We start from the raw sequence: 19,416 nt of genomic DNA, 5'->3' as shown, positions 1-19,416 counted from the left end.
AAAAGCAACTTTTTTTCATATCGCGTTTCATTTTCGAGAAAATCGACTTTGAAATTCTTGACCTTGCGTCTAGTTGCGTACAGGAAAACTTAATGAAAATCACGAGCGATTTGGGCGTAAGTGGAATTCGCCCTAAATCGTTAAAAAATCGTTCAAAATTGTACCACACCGTTTACAAAAGAATCGTACAGTCAATTATTATTATAAAACTTCTTTTCGCACCGAACAAAAAAAGTAATTTATTGTTAAATTACCTTGACTTTATGGTAAAAAATTAAGAACCATTGGTTTTAAATTGCACCGCGCCACTTCCATTAGCATTATACATGTAAAGTAACCTAACAACTTCGAAACCGTCCATGAATATCGTGTCCATAAATGAATGACAGTCAGACGCCCAGCGGAACTCCCTGTAACTCTATTAACGTCATGATAAAAGCTTCGAAAAGCATGTTTCTACGAAAGGCGTGTCCTCGTTGCAGACCGCTATACCGTCCCATCCACTGAATTTTGCCGGGCTTTCATCTTTCTGTAACGACGTTAATGCAATCAACGAGGAGTTCTCCGGTATTCCGCAAGTTTCGGCGAAAATAGACGAGCTGCCGACCGGAGCGGAATTGAAGAATAGATACGCCAATGTGATACCACTGCCAGAGACGAGGGTCCCCCTCCAAAAAATAAACAACGACCCCCTCTCGGAGTATATCAACGCCAGTTACGTCAGGGTAAGTAACGACATTACGAATTTTACAGTATACTGTTTTTAAGTATTTCGAAATTTCTTATTCTAATGTGAAATTGAAGAAGCTGGTATTAAATTGGAGGCATATAGGATGTAACATAGGATGCTTGAGAAATGGGAGACTACAAGGGGCGTATTGTACTCGCCTTAAAAATAGGAAAATATTAAAAGAAATGCTTCCTTTCCATTATATAAAATACTTGTTTACAATAGAGTATTATAAAATAGTTCATACCCGCGGCCGTAGCCGTGATGGAAAACACCGGTTCTCGTTAGATCACCGGAGTTAAGCATCACGGGGCGGTGTACTGGGGAAAGATGGGAGCCGCCCACCTTTCTCCCGGGGCGCTGCTGCTGTTGGGATCCGAAGGAGAGAGGAGGGGGGAAAAATGGGACTATAGTGTTCATTGGGCAATATAAGCAAAAATAAGCTTGAAACGCCATCCTGCTTAAAACACAGGAAAACAATAAAACATAAGATAAAATAGTTCATTAAATAAATGGCTGAAAATGAGATCTCCTTTCGCTGCCAGTGATTCATCGCATCGGCGACGTCTCGGGCATCGTTGTAGATGCTCACTGCTTCCTAGAGTATTTAGAATTTTGTTACACGAATCAACAATACAGTTTCGGAGTACATATTTGATCAGTAGGAAATCGAAGTATTATAATTCGCGCTCTGAAATGGAGGGTGTCAACGGCTCCAGCCACTTCTGCATCTTCCCTTTAGCCATGCGGCCTGGAGACCTCCCTATATTGCCCAGTCTACTTATAATCGTTATTATTTAAGAATCTCCGTTGTCAACAAAGCATATTTATATCTCGAAAGGAAACCGTTGCAGACGTAGGTATTACTTGAAAAAGATATTTTATAAATGATTATTCAAATAAGATGTTATTTTATTTGGCTAAAAGTTCTTTTTAAATACTCATGAGTTGGTTTATTTAAACAAGCAAATGATCTTCTGAATTATTTCGTTATTTGATACATAATTATAATCAAATGATTTCTATTGTATTTTATATTTGAATAAGTGTCTCTTAAAATAATTTTACAATTTAGAATAGTTAAAAAAAATTTCAACTACAATTATATATATATATATATATATATATATATATATATATATATTAGAATAGTTAAAAAATTGTAGTTGAAATTTTTTTAACTATTCTAATTTGTAAAATTATTTCAGGAGACACTTATATTGAAGGGTAAAATTTATTTTTATATACATATATATATAAAATTTTAAATCACATTCAAAATCCGTTTCCGGTATACTCTTCGTCAAAATGTGTGCTGCTGCAAAATCGTGCCTGTGGCGTTGACAGTGCCTTAGCCATATAGTTAATCTAAATTCAAAAAGACAAAAATTTTTGGAAACTAGAAGCCTACGTCTATTACGTGACGATAAAAAAAGTCAATACCACAAAATATAACAAAATGGTGGACCGCTGAAAAAAAAATATTTTTTGGGGTAAAAATGTTGAGAAAAAAAGTAGTAAAAAAGACTCATCGTCACGTAATAGAAATGGGTTTTTTTGTGCAATAAATGCCCATACTCATGTCAATTGGTTGTATAGTTTTCTCTGTATACTGTCAACGCGGTTGAATAATGTAATTCTAAGAAAAACGCGTTCAAACTGTTTATAGTTTCCCTCGGCTCACAACGGAACATCCCGAACCCGAAAATTCAAAAAATTCTGAAACTTTGTGAGTATGTAGGGAATTTCCTCCTGATTACAACGGAATTTTTGTTTGCTGCCCAAATTCACTCTAAGGGGGTGTAATTGACCCCTGAAAATCCGGTTGTTTTCGGATTTTGTGTTATACCTAACTCGTGAACTGTAAAATAATTTTTTTACCGAATGATAGATCTAATTAAAAGAAGTAATTTTTGCCTTGAAACTTTTTTTCTGTATTTTACACTTCCCGAGTTATAACACAAAATCGGAAAATAGCCGAATTTTCAGGGGCTAATTTCACCCCCTTCGAGTGAATTTGGGCAGCAAAAAAAATTGTGTTGTAACCAGGAGGAAATCCCCTACATATTCACAAAGTTGCACAATTTTTTTAATTTTTGGGTTCGAGATCTTCCCTTTTCAGTCGCGCGCTTGACACCGCTTCACGGAAAATACTATATTTCCGTCAATTTTGCGAATTTCTTCATAAAATTTGAAGAGAACATTCTTGATGCGTATGTCTTCCAGAAAATGTGAAAAATAAAATAATCGATTTTTCCGATTTTTTACAGTAATTTGTCCCTTTAAGGGGTGGGTTATACGTAGTCAGGAGGCCGAAAGAAGGCGAATATTTGTAAATTTTTTTTGAAGAAGCGGAAGTGTATATTTTTACAAAACTTTCTACGTTTAAAAAAGCAACATTTAAAAAACATTTGGTAATTTTTTCGTAGAAAAATATTTACGTTTATAATAAAGTAGCAACTGACATCCAAGCATTTTTATCGAAAAAATCACCAAATGTTCTTTAAATGTTGCTCTTTTAAGCGCAAAAACTTTTGTAAAAATATATGCTTCCGCTTCTTCAAAAAAAATCACAAATATTCGCCTCTTTTCGGCCGCCTGACTAGGTATAACCCCTTAAAGCAAGTGGAATATTTTCCAAAATTTTCATCGATTTCTAGAACATCCTGTAGTAATACGTCCTACTTTGGATTCACGTCCAATCCAACGATTTGAAAATCTGTTATTAAATCTGTCAGTAATTAATATCTACATATTCGAATGACAAAAAGTATTATATATGTTATATACTTCCTATAACATTGTTCCATCTGGAAACGTGTAAACAAATGCCGATAGGATTTTCTTGTATTCAAATGGAGCAAGCACGCTGTATGTACTCGTTTCTAAGGTGCTTGTTTCTTTATCTTGGAAACGAATGTAAACAATTTTTTTTCATACTTTCACGAGTGTCGTTGAATAAGCGCTCCACAATGTGTTACGAGTGATCGAAGAACACATGAATGAAGGTTCACACAGCGTTTTGTCTGCGTGAGAAAAGGATGTTGCATAATGCATTACGAAGAATACGAATGCCTATTGCATAAGCTTCAAGCGCAGCAATATGTATGCGGAAGCGGGGAACGTCCGTTAACACCTGTTTCCACGGAATGATTAGAAAATTTAAACAACGCGTAGTAGTAACAGCTACGAAGATTGATCGTCCTTTAAACGATTAATTATTATCAACAGTCCATACTCCAAGCCGCATTGGAACATGATTAAACCGATAAAAAGGTATTTGAGTAAAAATGTGGAGACAGTGAATAATTATTTTAACATTAAGACTTAATTCTGTCAAATTTAGAGGAACACGGAAAATGTATTTTTCTTACAATTAGCGGTTTAAACTGTGAAGATTGTGCGAACGTTTTTATTGGGTTGATTTTAATAAATGCAACAAGTCATAGAGCTTTAACTTAAAGATTGTCTGTAAATTTCGTTTTCATGTAAGGAATTCTTTGTATGCTTTGATTGTGAGGAACTACAAAATCAGCATTTGAGATGTTATAACCCAGAACCGAATATTTTTCATACAGAACAGTGCAGTAAAAGCAGAACACTTGATTAAAGCTTATTTTATAAAGAACTTGTACATAACTATGACGAGTATTTGAACCATGATGGATAAAAAGGGCGAATCAATTACTAGGTCGAATAAAATTCAATAAATTCTATTTTATCAAATCCATTAGTAACTTAAAATCTGGTAATATTTCAAATCTACACTACTGAATTATAAATAATTTTCATATAACTTCATATGTGAACAATTTTAATGCACATGCTTACAGTTTTCTACGTGTTCCGTAATTTAATTTTTATACATTTACTAAATGCTACTATGGCTTTTAAACCGTGGCTTGCAGCGCGACTACATACAAACATAATTACATAGTACAGTGTGTTTTATGAATACACGCACCCCAGCTAAGTGGAATTGCACTCCGAGCTTGACGAGCTAAATGATTTTAGTAAAATTTCATTTTGTCTTAACATATGTATAAAGCCAACGAAGTAAACTAGAAAAGAATGATAATAAATCCCTACACATTATGTGTATGGGACTTATTTCCTATTCTATTATTTCAGGAGTATATCAACATTTACCATTAATTCTTCAGACACATTTTTTCAGGCGATACAAAATATTGAAAATCTTGTAGAGTACTAAATGCGAATTAATAATTGTAGGTAATACTTGAAATAAAGTAAGTTCTATTTGGTGTTAATATATTGTAAGTCCGGGATAGTTCGACCACTTTTTGGAAAAGAAATTATAGCATTGTTGTTTTTCACATTTTTGGCGTTTTGTAGAAATTAAAGCAAAGCCCAAGCAATTTTGAGTATACATAAATTATAGTGTGGGATAAAATCAAATATTTATTTTCATTTTCAACCAAACACATTGGCACTGCAACTGATCGGTCTCACTCGCATGTCGGGGTTAGAGCGTCCACCCGCTACGGGTGAGACCGACCTTGAAAAATAACAAAAAGTGTAGCTTATGAAAAGTATAATACACGAAGAAATTGATTGATTGTTATTTCTTCTTCAGTTTTCCACGTAAATCGCAAACATTCTTGTACTTGAAGCATCTAGTATCATGAAACCAACGGCTGCAGCGTACACATTTAATCCAATCGTCGCTTTTCGAGATTTCGAAATAATTTTCTCCGCATCCCACGCATTCGTTTTCGTCCCAGTCTTTTAACGACATATCACTAGCTTGAAGAATGGAATTTTCGCTCCCTGAATCTGAAGATGGGTTTACAGTAAAATGGACACATGTAGGTAGCGTTTAGAAAACATTTCAATGCCAGTTATAAGAATGAGAAATAAAAAATACGAGCATGCTATGTCCCCTTTGACTTTTTCGGACACACTGTATATTTAACTAATGTGGTCGGACTGTCCTGCATTAATGTGGTCGGACTATCCCATAACACAGTTCGACAGCCATCTGGACTTGTAACATGCAATAGCCGTTTCATATAGGTTTTCGTGCCCTGAAAACGAATCCGCAAACCGTTTGTCGCCATCACCCTCAGTTTTTGAGAAATTCGATTTGGAAAAAAAAACTGCAAATTTTCAACTTTGAACATCTTTTGTGTTGAAGCGCTAATACTTCTCGGTTACTCGTTGCGTCAAATTATTCAATGATTCCTCCCGAATACAACGATATAAGTTATTATTACATTATGAACATATAAATATGTTTAAACATCGACCAAAGGGAAAATGACACCCGAAATACACCCACTTTTGAAGATATCTTTCAATTTATTTCCAAAACTAAGGGTCTAAGAGAAAATCTAACTACTCCACGCGATGCGGCAGACATTTTTCCTTTGGAAAGCATCAACAGCAGTGGTAAAACACCCTTTGTTTTCACTACAGAAACGAAAGAGTTTGGCAAAACGTGCGGCGCGGACAGTGGTAGTCACACGCGTTACGCGATTCTGTAACGCTGAGCGGCAGTGGCTCGCGCGCCGCCGTTGACTACCACTGTCGACGCCGCACGTTTTGCCAAACTATTTCGCTTCTGTATTGAAAATGAAGCGTGACTTACCACTTCTGTTGATGCTTTCCTATGGAAAAATATCTGCTGCATCTCGTCGAATAGTCAGATTTCCTCCTAGACCCTTAGTTTTGGAAATAAATTGAAAGATATCTTCAAAAATGGGTGCATTTTGGGTGTCTTTTTCCCTTTGATCGAAGTTTAAACATATTTAAATGTTCATAATCCAATAATAACTTATAGCGTTGTATTTGGGAGGGTTCGTAGAATAATTTGACGCAACGAGCAACCGAATAAGTATTACCGTTTCGACACAAAAGATGTTCAAAGTTGAAAATTTGCAGTTTTTCTTCAAAATCGAATTCCTCAAAAACTGAGGGTGATAGCTACAAACAGTTTGCGGATTCGTTTTCAGGGCACGAAAACCTACAAGAAACAGCTACTGAATGTTACAAGTCCGAAAAAAGTCAAATTTTGTCGAACTGTGTAATCAAGGGAGTAATCGACCACCTTGTCAAAATAAATTAAAAACGAATACATACATATTGTTGGGGTGGCACCAAGTCGGTGTAGTTTTATGCATATTATATCCCCCTATATCGGAATAGTGTAAATAAACTTACATGTCTTTCAAATATCATCAGCACTGTAATTTGGTCTAAAAACTTTCAGACTCGCATAAAGTCTTAACTGCTTCTTATAATTTAAATATGGATTTGTTACAATGGTCAATGCCAGATCAACAACAAGCGCATCCATTTCTTTTGTGTCAATGACACACAGTGCCCTCTCTTGCGACAGTTTTAAAATATCAACACTGGCCGGACTCTCCTGGTGGTCGAACTACACCGAACTTACCCTATTTATGAGACACTATTGAAACGGTATCTCTACAGTAAAATTTATTGTGCACATTAGATTATATTTTATTATTTTAGCAAATTTAGTATTTTAGCATTAAGTTCTCCTACAAAATAAAATTACACTAAGATCTTACATTGGAAATTTATATCCTTCAATTTGAATGGGATTGGTATATTTGTGCAGCACGCTTTATAACCATATGCTTTTCATTACAGGCTAAAACGATTAAAGTAACCGATATTCATGTTTTGCTAGTCATTTAAAGAATGTGTGCTGATATTCGAGGAATAACAAGCCGCTCATTAGAATTACTTTGGACGTGATGGAATTGGTATTGCCAAGGTTTCCTCTGTATGCGTGTTGCAATTAGTCAGCGCGCAGGCATTTAATGCACCTAAGAGTGGAACGCGTTCCGACTTGCAATTAACACGTACAGCTTCTTGCTGATCGATAGTATCGGCTGATATCGTGCACTCGGACGTAACGAAATTAATACGCGTATTAATTGAATCAGACTTGAATCGCTTCCTCTTCGAAATATGCCATTTCTGTTCGTCCACTGATTTCAAATTGCCGATTACCGTGTTTAGTTACTTAATCCCAACTTACGATCTGATATATAAATGGTTTTGCGGTTTGAACTCGACTTGTGCAAGTTAGGGATAAATTTCTTTAATGTTTTCATAACTAAATTAATTTTTTTGCGGTGAAAAAATATAATTTTTGTTAAAAAAATATTTATATTAATGTTAAATCGAATTAAATTTTTAAAAAAATAGGACGAGCAATTATATACATCCAGATGAACACTAAGTTTCCATGACGATTCCCAGACAGCACACGACATCTTTAAGATGTCCATTTCCCGTCTGTTTTTGGTCTGAACGTCTTACCAGGAACTAATCTTATCAGGTCGTCTTAAAAGACAGACGTTTTTAAGACGTCTGTCGAAAATAAAGGCTATTGTCAATCCATTCTTTTCTAATAAAATGTACCAGCGGCCGTAGCCGTGATGGAAAACACCGGTTATCCTTAGATCACCGAAGTTAAGCATCACGGGGCGGTGTACTGGGGAACGATGGGAGACCACCTTTAACCCGGTGCGTTGCTGCTGCTGGGACCCGAAGGGGAGAAGAGGGAACAAAAAAATGGGACTATAGTTCGTTGGGAAATATAAGCAAAAATAAACTTGAAACGCCATCCTGCTTAGAACACAGGAAAACAATAAAAACAAACAAACGTAATAAAATGTAACTCTACGAAAAATCTTCATTACCAACTGAAAGTACATATATTTAACTAAAATTGTATGCTCCTAGATTGACAAATTTTTTAGTAGAATGGCCACAGCATGCGTTAACGTATTTAGGCTCTGCAAAAAAAAATTACAAAACGGACGGTCGTGTAACTTCCCAACGTTTGTTATGAATTGAAAAATTCGAACGTTTGCTTAAACTATATTACAATAGCTTCCGTTAAGCGTATAGACTTATAAAAAATACTAACTTCTGAAGAGATGGCAAACTTTGGAAGAAAAGGTATTAAAAATCAACATGTTTTTTCAATGTTACGATTAGATGAGTTATCCGATCAAAACATTTCTACGCTTAACTGAAGATAATTTTATTACGAATATTCCCTGAAAATTTCAAGTGAAACCGACAAAAATTTACTGAGTTCTTAATCCGCCCAGTTTGAAAAATGCCGTTTCGAGAAAATCGCGTTTAAAATTTCGACAGAAGTTATTTTCTGCAACTTAAACATCTCAGATGTATACGGTCTCGTCGTGGACAGTGATTCTGTACCTAGTTCTAAACAATATGTATAATAAGCTGATAATCCCTCTTATTAGATACATTTGGATTCGTGGACATTATTGTTAATACTCACTTTTTTCTTTTAATTTAACTGTCACGATCTCTTCCAGGGACCAAAGAACGCAATGAGATACTACATCGCTTGCCAGGCACCAATGGAGGCGACTGTCACCGACTTTTGGAGGATGATCTGGGAGCAGCAGTGCAAAGTGATCATTATGTTGACTGATCTCGTTGAGAATGGAGTGGAAAAGTGCATCGAGTACATTCCACCCTCGGAGATAACTGATTGCCACCGGCTGTACGGTGATTTCCAAGTTACCCTGAAGAAGCGAGAAACCAAAGAGAAATATGCCATTTCTACCCTTCATTTAAAAGTAAGGAGTAAACATATGGTAGGCTGTCTTTGGACACGTTAAGTAGTAATAGTTCCCGATTGTATACAGCAATCAGATTTGGCTCAAAGTCACTACATATGCATATGTATACATAACATATACGTATACAACATTGTGTTATACATATAACTACCATCTAGAGCCCACTCACGAGAGTGCATGGCTTCAGTGCCGGTTTTGCTACACTGGCATCCCGGGCAAGATTATCGTAACGCCCATCCAAGGGCACGAAAATCAATTAGCTTTCTGCTTAACGAATTTATAATATATAAATATAAATAAATGAACGGTAGGGGAGCACTACTTAGGTAGCGGCTCCCCTAAAACCGGCACTGCATGGCTTATAACGCTTATTTTCAGCCTCATCATAGTCCTGATGTAACCATAAACCCTCCAAAAGCGAAAAAGCGCCTGGCTATCTGCCGTCAAGACGTTTTCAAAACACCTGATCGCTAACATTCAGTCTATAAGTAATATTCTCATAAGGATCTAATAGAAACTGTAAAAATGTTAATTTTCATTAGCGTGTTATTAGTGTAAAGGGGGTCGTTTGAAAATGCCTGGCCGATTTTGAATAGTATTTTCCCAAACCCAAAGTGTTAAATTGTTCAAATAGCTCAGGCCCAGCTTGGAGCAAATGACTGACGGGTGAATTATTTTTCTTTTCAGAATTTGGAGAACAATACGTTCCGAGAAGTGTACCATATTTGGTATTTGTGGCCTGTCAACGGCGCACAATCGGACGGGGCGGGATTAATAGCCGTGCTCCTTGAGGCGAGGGCACTCCAGAGGGGTGGCCCAGGACCCATTGTGGTTCACTGTAGTCCCGGCACTGGACGCACAGGAACGTTAATAGCTCTTGACCTAGGAATTAGACAATACGAGATTACAAGGACTGTGGACGTGCCAAGGGTCGTTTACACTATCAGACGAGACCGTGCTGGGGCTGTCCAGACGAAAGAACAATATGCTTTCATTTACAAGGTGACTAGTTTCTTAAATTTTCTGCCTCGTGGCTATGCTTCTTTTCTTCTACCTTTAAATGAGATAATGTATACTTATACAGGAGGAGGAGTTAGATGCAGGGCTATAAAGAAAGGTTACTTTTACAGGGGGAGATGTGAGAATAGAAAAGTCAGTTTTTGTAGGATAATCCTTTCCTAGTTTTTGGAGTAGGTGGTATCTTTTTATATGGAACAATGTGTATTTTTAATGTTATCATTGGAGAGAAATTAAAGATAATTTAGTGAGTTAAAATGTCCCTCCCTAAGCCTAATATATGTAATAACTTTAATATTAGGGGAAACCGGGTTTAGTTGATACGTTTTTCAGTTTTCAATGTTTTTTATTTTTGTTTGAATTAATTACTTGATAACAAATATGCCAAAATATACTTTGGTCCTTCCTCTTTAATGTATAGTAAACGGAAACTTGAGAAAATACATACAAAATGAATGAAAAAATGTTATTTTGACGATCAATTTGGATGTATCAAAACTATTTACTTTTTCTCTATATAAACGAAAACAGTTAAAAAAAAACGATTGTCATCGTCAATGTACCCACACGTACGCTGGATCATATGAAATAATTGGACAACAATCTTCACATATCTCGCTGAAATGGAGCTACTTATATACGGTGTCGAGATAATTCGTCTGTATCAACTTGCCCCCTGTATCAACTAGCCCCGGTCTCCCCTACTTATGTAAAAACCTATATATGAAAAAACGAAGAAATCACTGACTTTTTCTAAATATGTACCGAGAAATGTACCAAGAAATATACCAAGTATACCGAGTGTTAGCGAAATTTGGTTTATCGAAGGTGTGTGTACATGCTGTACAGTACATCCGAATGTTGGATTCTGTTCTGTGAGGTGGAATATGAAAAAGCTACAATTAGGAAAAGAAGTATTTACCAAACCTATGTTTGTATAAGCTTTTTTCTTATCCATATGATTGGTATAATACATTGGCAAAATTAGATTGAACATTAAAAGTACTCTCTGTACAGATAACTGCCCTCCAAATATCCATTTTTCTCTATTTCATATCATATATCTCTGTATACGTGTAAATGATGCATATAAATAATCATTGTTGAATTTCTTTAAACTTAAAATTAGGCACAAAAAGAACATATGGTTCCTTAAAAAACAATAATAATTTCAAAAACTCTGAAAAGAGGAGCTCGGGAAAGAAAGATGGTTCCATATATACTTTTCACTTCTAAACTAACAATAAGTAACATTTATTTTTATCCCTGTTTCATAATTTTGTCTATTAGCCATTGAAAAATTATTATGTTGATTTCCTATTTTGAATTAACTTAACACAAATAATGTGTTATACTGTCCCATTTGATATAACAGTAGGTAATAATAAGACTCGAAAAAACGGTATCAAATTAAAGCAATTCTACGTAAGGTATATGAAACAATATTAATTATACCTTATTTCCTTTAATTTACTTAAAAACTGCAATCTTACACGCCACTAAAACAGTTTGATTGCAGCTCATTGTTCTAATAACTAAATTATGTAGGTACTATTAAACTTGCAGCTGGTCCAGAAAATTCGTGAAACAACTTTTTTCATTCTACTAAATCATGCATTCACTTCTTCATTAACTTATCTCGTGGAAGCAGTAACTTTTTATTTAATTAAAAAAGAGGGTTTCTTCAGAAATAGATAATTGAATTACTGTTGTGCACCTTGTTAAAAAAAGAAACTGAGTCGAAATTTCATAATACCTACAATAAAACATATTTTCATGGCAAAATTTTCTGGGAAACATTGAATAATGGAAACAACAATATCATAATAATCAAATTTTCAACAATTCATAAAATTCTTATACAGGGTCAGCGTTATATCCTGCAACCCGCGCTCGCGTGAACTTGTAAACTGGCAACAGCGCCTCACGAATTAATGTCGCAAAGAGCTATTCAGAATTTCCGGGCCGGGTAGACAATTTTGGGGCCTTTTTCGTATTACTTTTGAACTATAAAAGATATTGGAATGCAATTTGCGCCGAAAAATGAGAAACAATTATTTCCTCTTAATGATGGATAATTTAACATATTTTACATTTACTTAATTTTTTTTTCTATCAATTTTGTAACAATAATTGTTGTAAAAAGCTTTTGCAAACTGTTTATTTGATACTGTATTTAATGTCGTTTTTAAAAATCGTGATGATGATAAACGATAGGCTAGTTGTTTCTGTATCATTACTTTCAGAAATTGAGAAATTAAATTTTCATTCAATTATGTGTTAGTTCTGCAGACCTCAGAATCTATTGTGCTGGATTTCTTTTTTATGATTTTATCCTTAATGCGGTGTATACCTAGATCAGACTTAAGGGGTAGCTAATGGGACGTGTCTTTGATTGTAGTGGTGTTTTAATTTTGTTTCTAGAATTTTCGTGTCTGAATGTTTTAGCTACTCAACGCCACGCCTATACCGGCTTCAGTTAATGTCAGTTTTTGGAACGATGCGCCATTATTGTGGCTTTTACACGCAGGTGGCGAAAAATCTCTCCGTACAAGGGTATAGCGCCGCGGTCAACCCTGTCGTAGCTAAAAAAAATTAAATTGAGACGGGTACGAGATCAGTCGACATTATTTTCAAACCTCATTACAGTAATCTGGAGTGCGAGTGGTAAACCGATCATAAAAGCGGAGCGCGCGGCTCGATTACCTGGGCCGGGAAATTCCCAATAGCTCTTTGCGACGTTAATTTGAAAAGCTCGGGCATCACTGCTGTCCAGCGGTCGCTGGCAGCTCTCCGCTGGGCCGGTGCATGGTTGCAGTGCAATGCGTCCATGAGGCGCTGTTGCCATTTTACAAGTTCACGCGAGCGCGGGTTGCAGGATAAAACGCTGACCCTGTACTGTGTGCAAAATGGATTATTAGAAATTGAATGGTAGAACATGATTATGCTGATCCCCCAAAACGAATGCCATGAATGTAATTTTTTCCTTTAAGCCGGTTTTTTAAGAAATATAGAATTTTGATTTCGTTATATAATAGTACTATACTTTTGTCTCGTATATACTGTAACTAATGTTGAAACATTCAGAAGTATGATTACAATCTAAATGTGAAATGAGTTTAGGTTAGGTTAGGTTTATTTTTCCTTTGGTACTGCTACAAAAAAATTATACTCTCCATACCAAAGCGGCATTTCAAGAAAACTTCTTATGTAGCCCAACGAACTCTAGTCCCTTGTGAAATGAGTTTGAATTTCGTAATTTAAAATTAGAAAGTAAGAATTGTGAATTCACATTACTGAAAAACTATTCCTCAGCAATACAGGTAATACGTTGTTTAAAACGTACAACAACAGATTGTAACTCACCCTACTACTAAAAAAAAAAAAAATAACATCATGAAAGTAAAAAAGTAAACGTTCTATTCTTCAAAAATGTTCTCAGTCAAATAGTTATGTGACATAACTTATGTCTGTCTGTTAATGCGGATAGTTCAGATATTGTTGTTTCCATAGAAATTACATCATACACCATTAACCTCAACGACCAACCCCTGAAACAAAAAACTGACCATAAGGCCCGGGCCCTCGGAACGAAAACCTCCACTGTTTTCCTGGGTGGTATAGGAAACACGGCTTTAAGGTCCGTACGAGATACGGAGGCGGGCGACCTGTGGAAAACGTAGGATCCGTACGAGATTCTGAGGTGGTCGTTGAGGGGTTAACGGAAAATCTGTAGCGCAGTAAAAAAGTGGTACTCAAAGTGGCTGACACCTGTTCCATGTTTTAGGCGTTGAACTTGTACGCGACCAAACTTGCTGGCGGTGTGTTGGACTCAACGTGAATCGCACCAGATAATTTCGAAGGTGTTTTCTGCCTTGAAGAAAATCTAAGTCACAGCAGAAGGCTGCTGTATCAATAAACGATAACGAAACATCACTGAAGACGACAGGGATCGCAAGATTGTATAACATTCGAGATTGCAGCATCATCAGAAAAGAAATACATACGTACATTATATTAATTTCTCACCGAAAGAAGATGACTTGTAATACGTGGACCATTTCAATGATAGTATTCCGCTATAGAACTTTGCTTGACCCCCTCGAGCTTGACGAACCCAGAAAGAAAATAAAGAAACGCCTAGTTTTCTTTGCTTGTCTGTGTCCTTGGGTCGATATTTGAATATTTTTTATAATATTGGTGTACAAGAATATAGCCGTCCATATATTTCGAATGAATACTGAAGGCTGATTTATTGATCGCTGTTTGATTTATTAATCATTACCAATACATCGATCCCAATGATGTGATATTTAAAAGTTATATAACATATAAACTTTGGAAGATACTTAACACTTATGAGATAGGTATAGTAAGTTCCAAATTCTCTACACTTAAAGTTGTATAACAATTTTAATGGCTTTCTTTAAATCTAAAGCAAGTATTGAACTTCGAAAAAATAATCCTTCAATTTAGAAATGAACGTTTTTGTAGGTATAGAAAATTATACCAGACCTAACCCAGACCAATTTGGAACTGATGTCTATTTTTTCAAAGAATATTACGACCAAAAAGGAAAGACAAGTCGGGGGAGTACGTTATGCGAGCCAAAATGAAAACAAAGAACTGAAAGGCAGAGATGAATTTGTGATAACCGAACGAACCATCTGTCGACGATATTCAACTTCGTAATTCTTAGGCCTATTCAATTTCGTAAAGCTGTTCTTACTGTAGATTTCGTCTCCTCTGTCAATTCCTTACTATAAGTATACATACACATATTTATAAATAAACGTAATTTAGTGTAGGTAAATATTTAATATTGATAATATGATATGATGCGTTCGTAGTCGGTAGCGTTATTTCGACAAGGCTGTTCTATCGAACGATTTCTTTTTTACAACTTCGCGTGACAGAGCATTGCACGACCAAATGAAATACTCGAAGAATACAAAATGCCCCCAACCCCCTGTAACTTTCTTCGGGAACGTTAGATACATATATATTCATATTGTTTAAAGGTGTAAAAAAATTAAGTGTACGCTAATTACTTTTCTATATTACAGTTGTTTAAGAGTCATTGGAATTCGTGAAAGCCCAGAGAGATTGAAAAATCGATTCCTTCTTCTTTTCCTTTCTTTCGAAGCGTCTTAGGTATTACCCTATTATTGTTGTTATTGTTATTGTTATTGTTATAATATGTACAGATATTTCGATTCGTAGCACGTTGCTCTCTATAATTGTACATAGAAATGAAGCCAGAGATACGATGATTAATTGTATATCGTTAGATTTCGGTCGAATCTATTGCCTGTTTCGAAACATACGGCAGACGTGTTCATCGTCAGTTGCCATTTTCTTAGGATTTCGGTCACGTGTGCAGAATGCGCTGAATTCTGTAGATCCTATAAATTTTGTCGGTCTCGTTAGACCCATTGTGTTGCTTCTGTGAACCGTCAGCATTGCTTTATCGTCTCAAAACAAGCAGATTATGTAATAAACGTAACCGAGCATTCTGATGTTTCATAATTGTGTCAACGATTGTTTTTACTGCTCTGGAATTTCAAAAACTTGTAGCTAAGAAACGCATGAAATAATCGATTTTCATGTGCATTCAAGATCTCTATTTGATCTAAAAGAGAGAAATCAGTTTCCTGTTTCTCCATCTGATTTTTAAATAAAGAATTTTATTTTATTATTTATCAACCACTGTATTTTTGTCTTGTTTGGTACTATTTGCCTTTTTAGTTGATTCTGTCACAATAAATTTATTTGTGAAGAAAGTAAGCTTGTTTCAAGAATACCAAAATTTTTTCAGATTTCTGATACCACAGTAGTAGGTACATATCAAAATTACGAACTTACTTTACTTTCACAAGCTTCTCTTTTTCTATATTTATGCATTCATATTTCTGAAGTTAGTGATTTCCAAAAATGAGGAAAAATGATCTTTAATTTGCCAGCTTGGGTCACTAAAAAATTGAAAATTCCAGAAAATTTAGATGTGTGCACATAGATAACTTTAGAATTAAAGGGCTAGTAAAAATAATCTCACAGACGTGAAACATTCTGAAAGTAGAATCTGAGGAATAACCTAATAATATCGCTGTGCATGTTATTAAAAGAAGCATTTGTACCCGAGCAAAGTTTTTCGTAAAATCAAAAGTAAACCCGAACAAATAGTTAATAACGAATTATTTATTTCTTCCACGTGAAAAAAGAGGGTTGAGACAAGAGAGAAGGTTTATAACTATCTGTGCAGAAAGCGTTTACCGAAGCATAGCAAAATGAACACAAAATAAGGAACACAGGGTTAATTTGTAGATAATATCAAGCCGGCTATATTATAAACATATAGTGGATCAATTGAAAGATTTTCTATTACAATAATGTAATTTGATAAATGAATTATAATCGAGCTGACAGAGTGTGAAACAGTTGAAGTAATTGGCAAGAGTATTGTGGTATTACATTATACAAGAAACATTCGACATCTTTCAAATTGCCAGTTTAAATAGTACATATACTTGAATCAGAACAGTGACATCGAACATTCACAATTATTACAAGATTAAATAACAGTGATGATGTATGTGTGTGTAAGAACATAAAATTCTCTCGTCGATATAATATTTCATATATCAATAACGCGTATTGCCATGAAACAAAAGTTATAGCTTTTAGAAATCTAGAAGTTAAAATTTAACTCTTCCGAAGGAGAAATAGCGGTATAAGCATAATGATCTCATTTGCTAAAACTTGGAGTTGAATTCAATCGAGACTTCGACATTAGTAGTGAACAGTTTATTGCTAATTACGAAGATACTTTGCTGTTAATTAAAAATGTAAAACTTAACAGTACTGGTTCCCATAGGTGAGATTTGTATAACCGACACAAAAAAACTGATGTACCAACCGTTAGAAGTATGTAATAGTAAAATATTTTTTACTATTTACGAAATAGTATTATTAAGTAACAAAGTGTCGTGTAATCGTATATATGTACGTGTATACATTAGCATTTTTGTCTTACTTAACATTATTATAACCGTTTATAGTCATTATGAATGTATAAAGCATCTATGTGTGATATATTAAATATGGAAATTGATAAGAATGTCTATCTTAAATTGCAAAGAATTTTCAGTTTATTTAAACCAGTGTTGATGCGCCAAATAAGTATTATTTAAATATTGTATATCAATCATTAGGAAAGCAGGGTTTAAAAAAACAACGTTGTTCTTTAAGAGATGCCCACTTTCTGCAATACTTCATATATTAAATAAAACATTTACTGAAATTTCCCCGCTGTAAAATTGTTTTCAAATTTTATATTTCAAAGTTTACTAAAAATCTGTAAAAAAAATGTATTGGGGAAGGTTAACAGAAAACTAACAATCGTCCGAGATCTATTAATTAAGTGTGGGAATTTTTTTTTATTTAATATTTATTTTTCAGTCCGAAACGAATAATAATTTCTTGCTTGAAATATCTGCAAAAGCGATAACTATACAGTATATTTCATGCGTCAAAGTAATTTATTCTAAAGTATCGATGAGATTTGAACGTTTGTAACATTAATAATTCTGTATTTATTGACAACGTATTTCCAACTAGAGAACGCCTATTTACATCAGAATCGAAGTACAGTCAGGGACAAAAATAAGTGGACAGGTACTGAAAGTAGGTATCGATGAAGTTTAATCGAACTAGTACTGGTCTTATAAACTTAAAGTTTATTTATTACATATCCTGACAGTACATAGATTATTTAGCGAATAATTGAAATCCATGTTTACATTTTTGTGTGAACAAGCCATATTTAACGGAATAGTAAGCTATTTGGCGAGAGACAAAAATAACTGGACAATTGTTTCCGATATTATTGTGAATAGTGATCGGACCGATACCAAATAAGTACCATCGATAGCAGCCCGGAAATTATGATGCGGCATCGAATAGTATCTAAGACGTAGGTATCAGAAATATTGATACCCGTTTGATACTTCTATGAAAGTATCGATATACGTTTGATACCTCTTTGAAGGTATCGATACCTGTTTGATACCTCACGAAATTATCGATACCTATTTGATACCTTTATGAAGGGATCGATACCCGTTCGATCCGAAAGTATTGATACTGTTGCGCGATTCCGTGGAGCCTTCTTAATAGGCGGCTGGTCCGTGCCCGTGGAGCGCTGAAGCACTCAGCTCGCGTGTAGCGCGGGAATTTCAAAGAACGAAGGAATGAAATGAAATGAAACACTTTCTGGATTTTTATGGATATCTCGATGTTGACTGTATTGCTAACAAGTTCGATCTAAGGTTTTTACAAAATCACTCCTCGCTTGTAACCTCCGAGCGCCCTACTCCTCCAATTTCGGCGTGTTCCTCTGTCTCCTTCCCTGGATCCTTTCGTCCAATCAAGGTGGTGTTGTCCCTCAAACTTCGTCAGGGGGTTGTCCTTCAGCCATCTCTCCGTCCTTGGCCCTTCCTTCGCGCTTCCCTCCACTCTCGGCTGGTGGTCGAGGTACGCTTTCCGTTTACATAGTCTATTTACATTACATACATATCTAGCAGGTAGGTAAGCGCAACCCTTAGGGTCAAGACGACGTCGCCGGCGCAAAGTTTATGACTTTATGACTTTTCCGAGCTGAGTTTTTACCCTAACAGGACATCGGCAATTATTGAAAGCGAGGACAGAATTTGAAGTCGTTTTACGAGACGAACAGCTGCTCGCTCGTCGAAATTTGGCACGCAGATGTGAAAGGAAAAGTTAAGCTATTTATTATCCTCGCTTGGCCTAACTGTAGTTTTGAAAATTACTGAATGCTATCGCAGATTCTCGTATGCCTTCTGAGTTCAGGTATCCTACTAATATTGTATGAGCACGTTCGAAAAACTGGCATGGAAAAACCCTCGAGAAGCACAACGCGCTCTACGTGTTTACGAGTCCTGGCAATAAACTCTTCCTCGTCCTCCGTTTCAATCTCGTTTAAAACCTTCCAGATGTGTTGTTCGTTTCGAACCCACATGTCTATAATAA

General features: G+C 35.5%; 1 protein-coding gene across 7 annotated transcripts in view; it reads left to right on the top strand.

Annotated features, from left to right (window-relative positions):
- LOC143374540 (uncharacterized) overlaps positions 1-14,880 on the top strand; it is a 179,134-nt gene extending 164,254 nt beyond the window's left edge. For 6 of the 7 annotated variants that reach the window (XM_076822723.1, XM_076822726.1, XM_076822722.1 and 3 more), the window contains 4 exons: positions 483-725; positions 9,082-9,348; positions 10,039-10,353; positions 14,156-14,880. In XM_076822723.1, the coding sequence (XP_076678838.1) occupies positions 483-725; positions 9,082-9,348; positions 10,039-10,353; positions 14,156-14,209 (879 nt within the window). In that variant the 3' untranslated portion in view covers positions 14,210-14,880. The remainder of the gene's footprint in view (positions 1-482; positions 726-9,081; positions 9,349-10,038; positions 10,354-14,155) is intronic. The other variant, XM_076822728.1, reaches the window with a different exon arrangement.
- Positions 14,881-19,416: the final 4,536 nt, after the last annotated feature.

Source organism: Andrena cerasifolii, chromosome 11 (assembly GCF_050908995.1).
Source record: "Andrena cerasifolii isolate SP2316 chromosome 11, iyAndCera1_principal, whole genome shotgun sequence".
Taxonomy (NCBI): Eukaryota; Metazoa; Arthropoda; class Insecta; order Hymenoptera; family Andrenidae; genus Andrena; species Andrena cerasifolii.
Note: the sequence above shows the minus strand (reverse complement) of the source record. Positions and strands in the feature narration are given on the sequence as shown.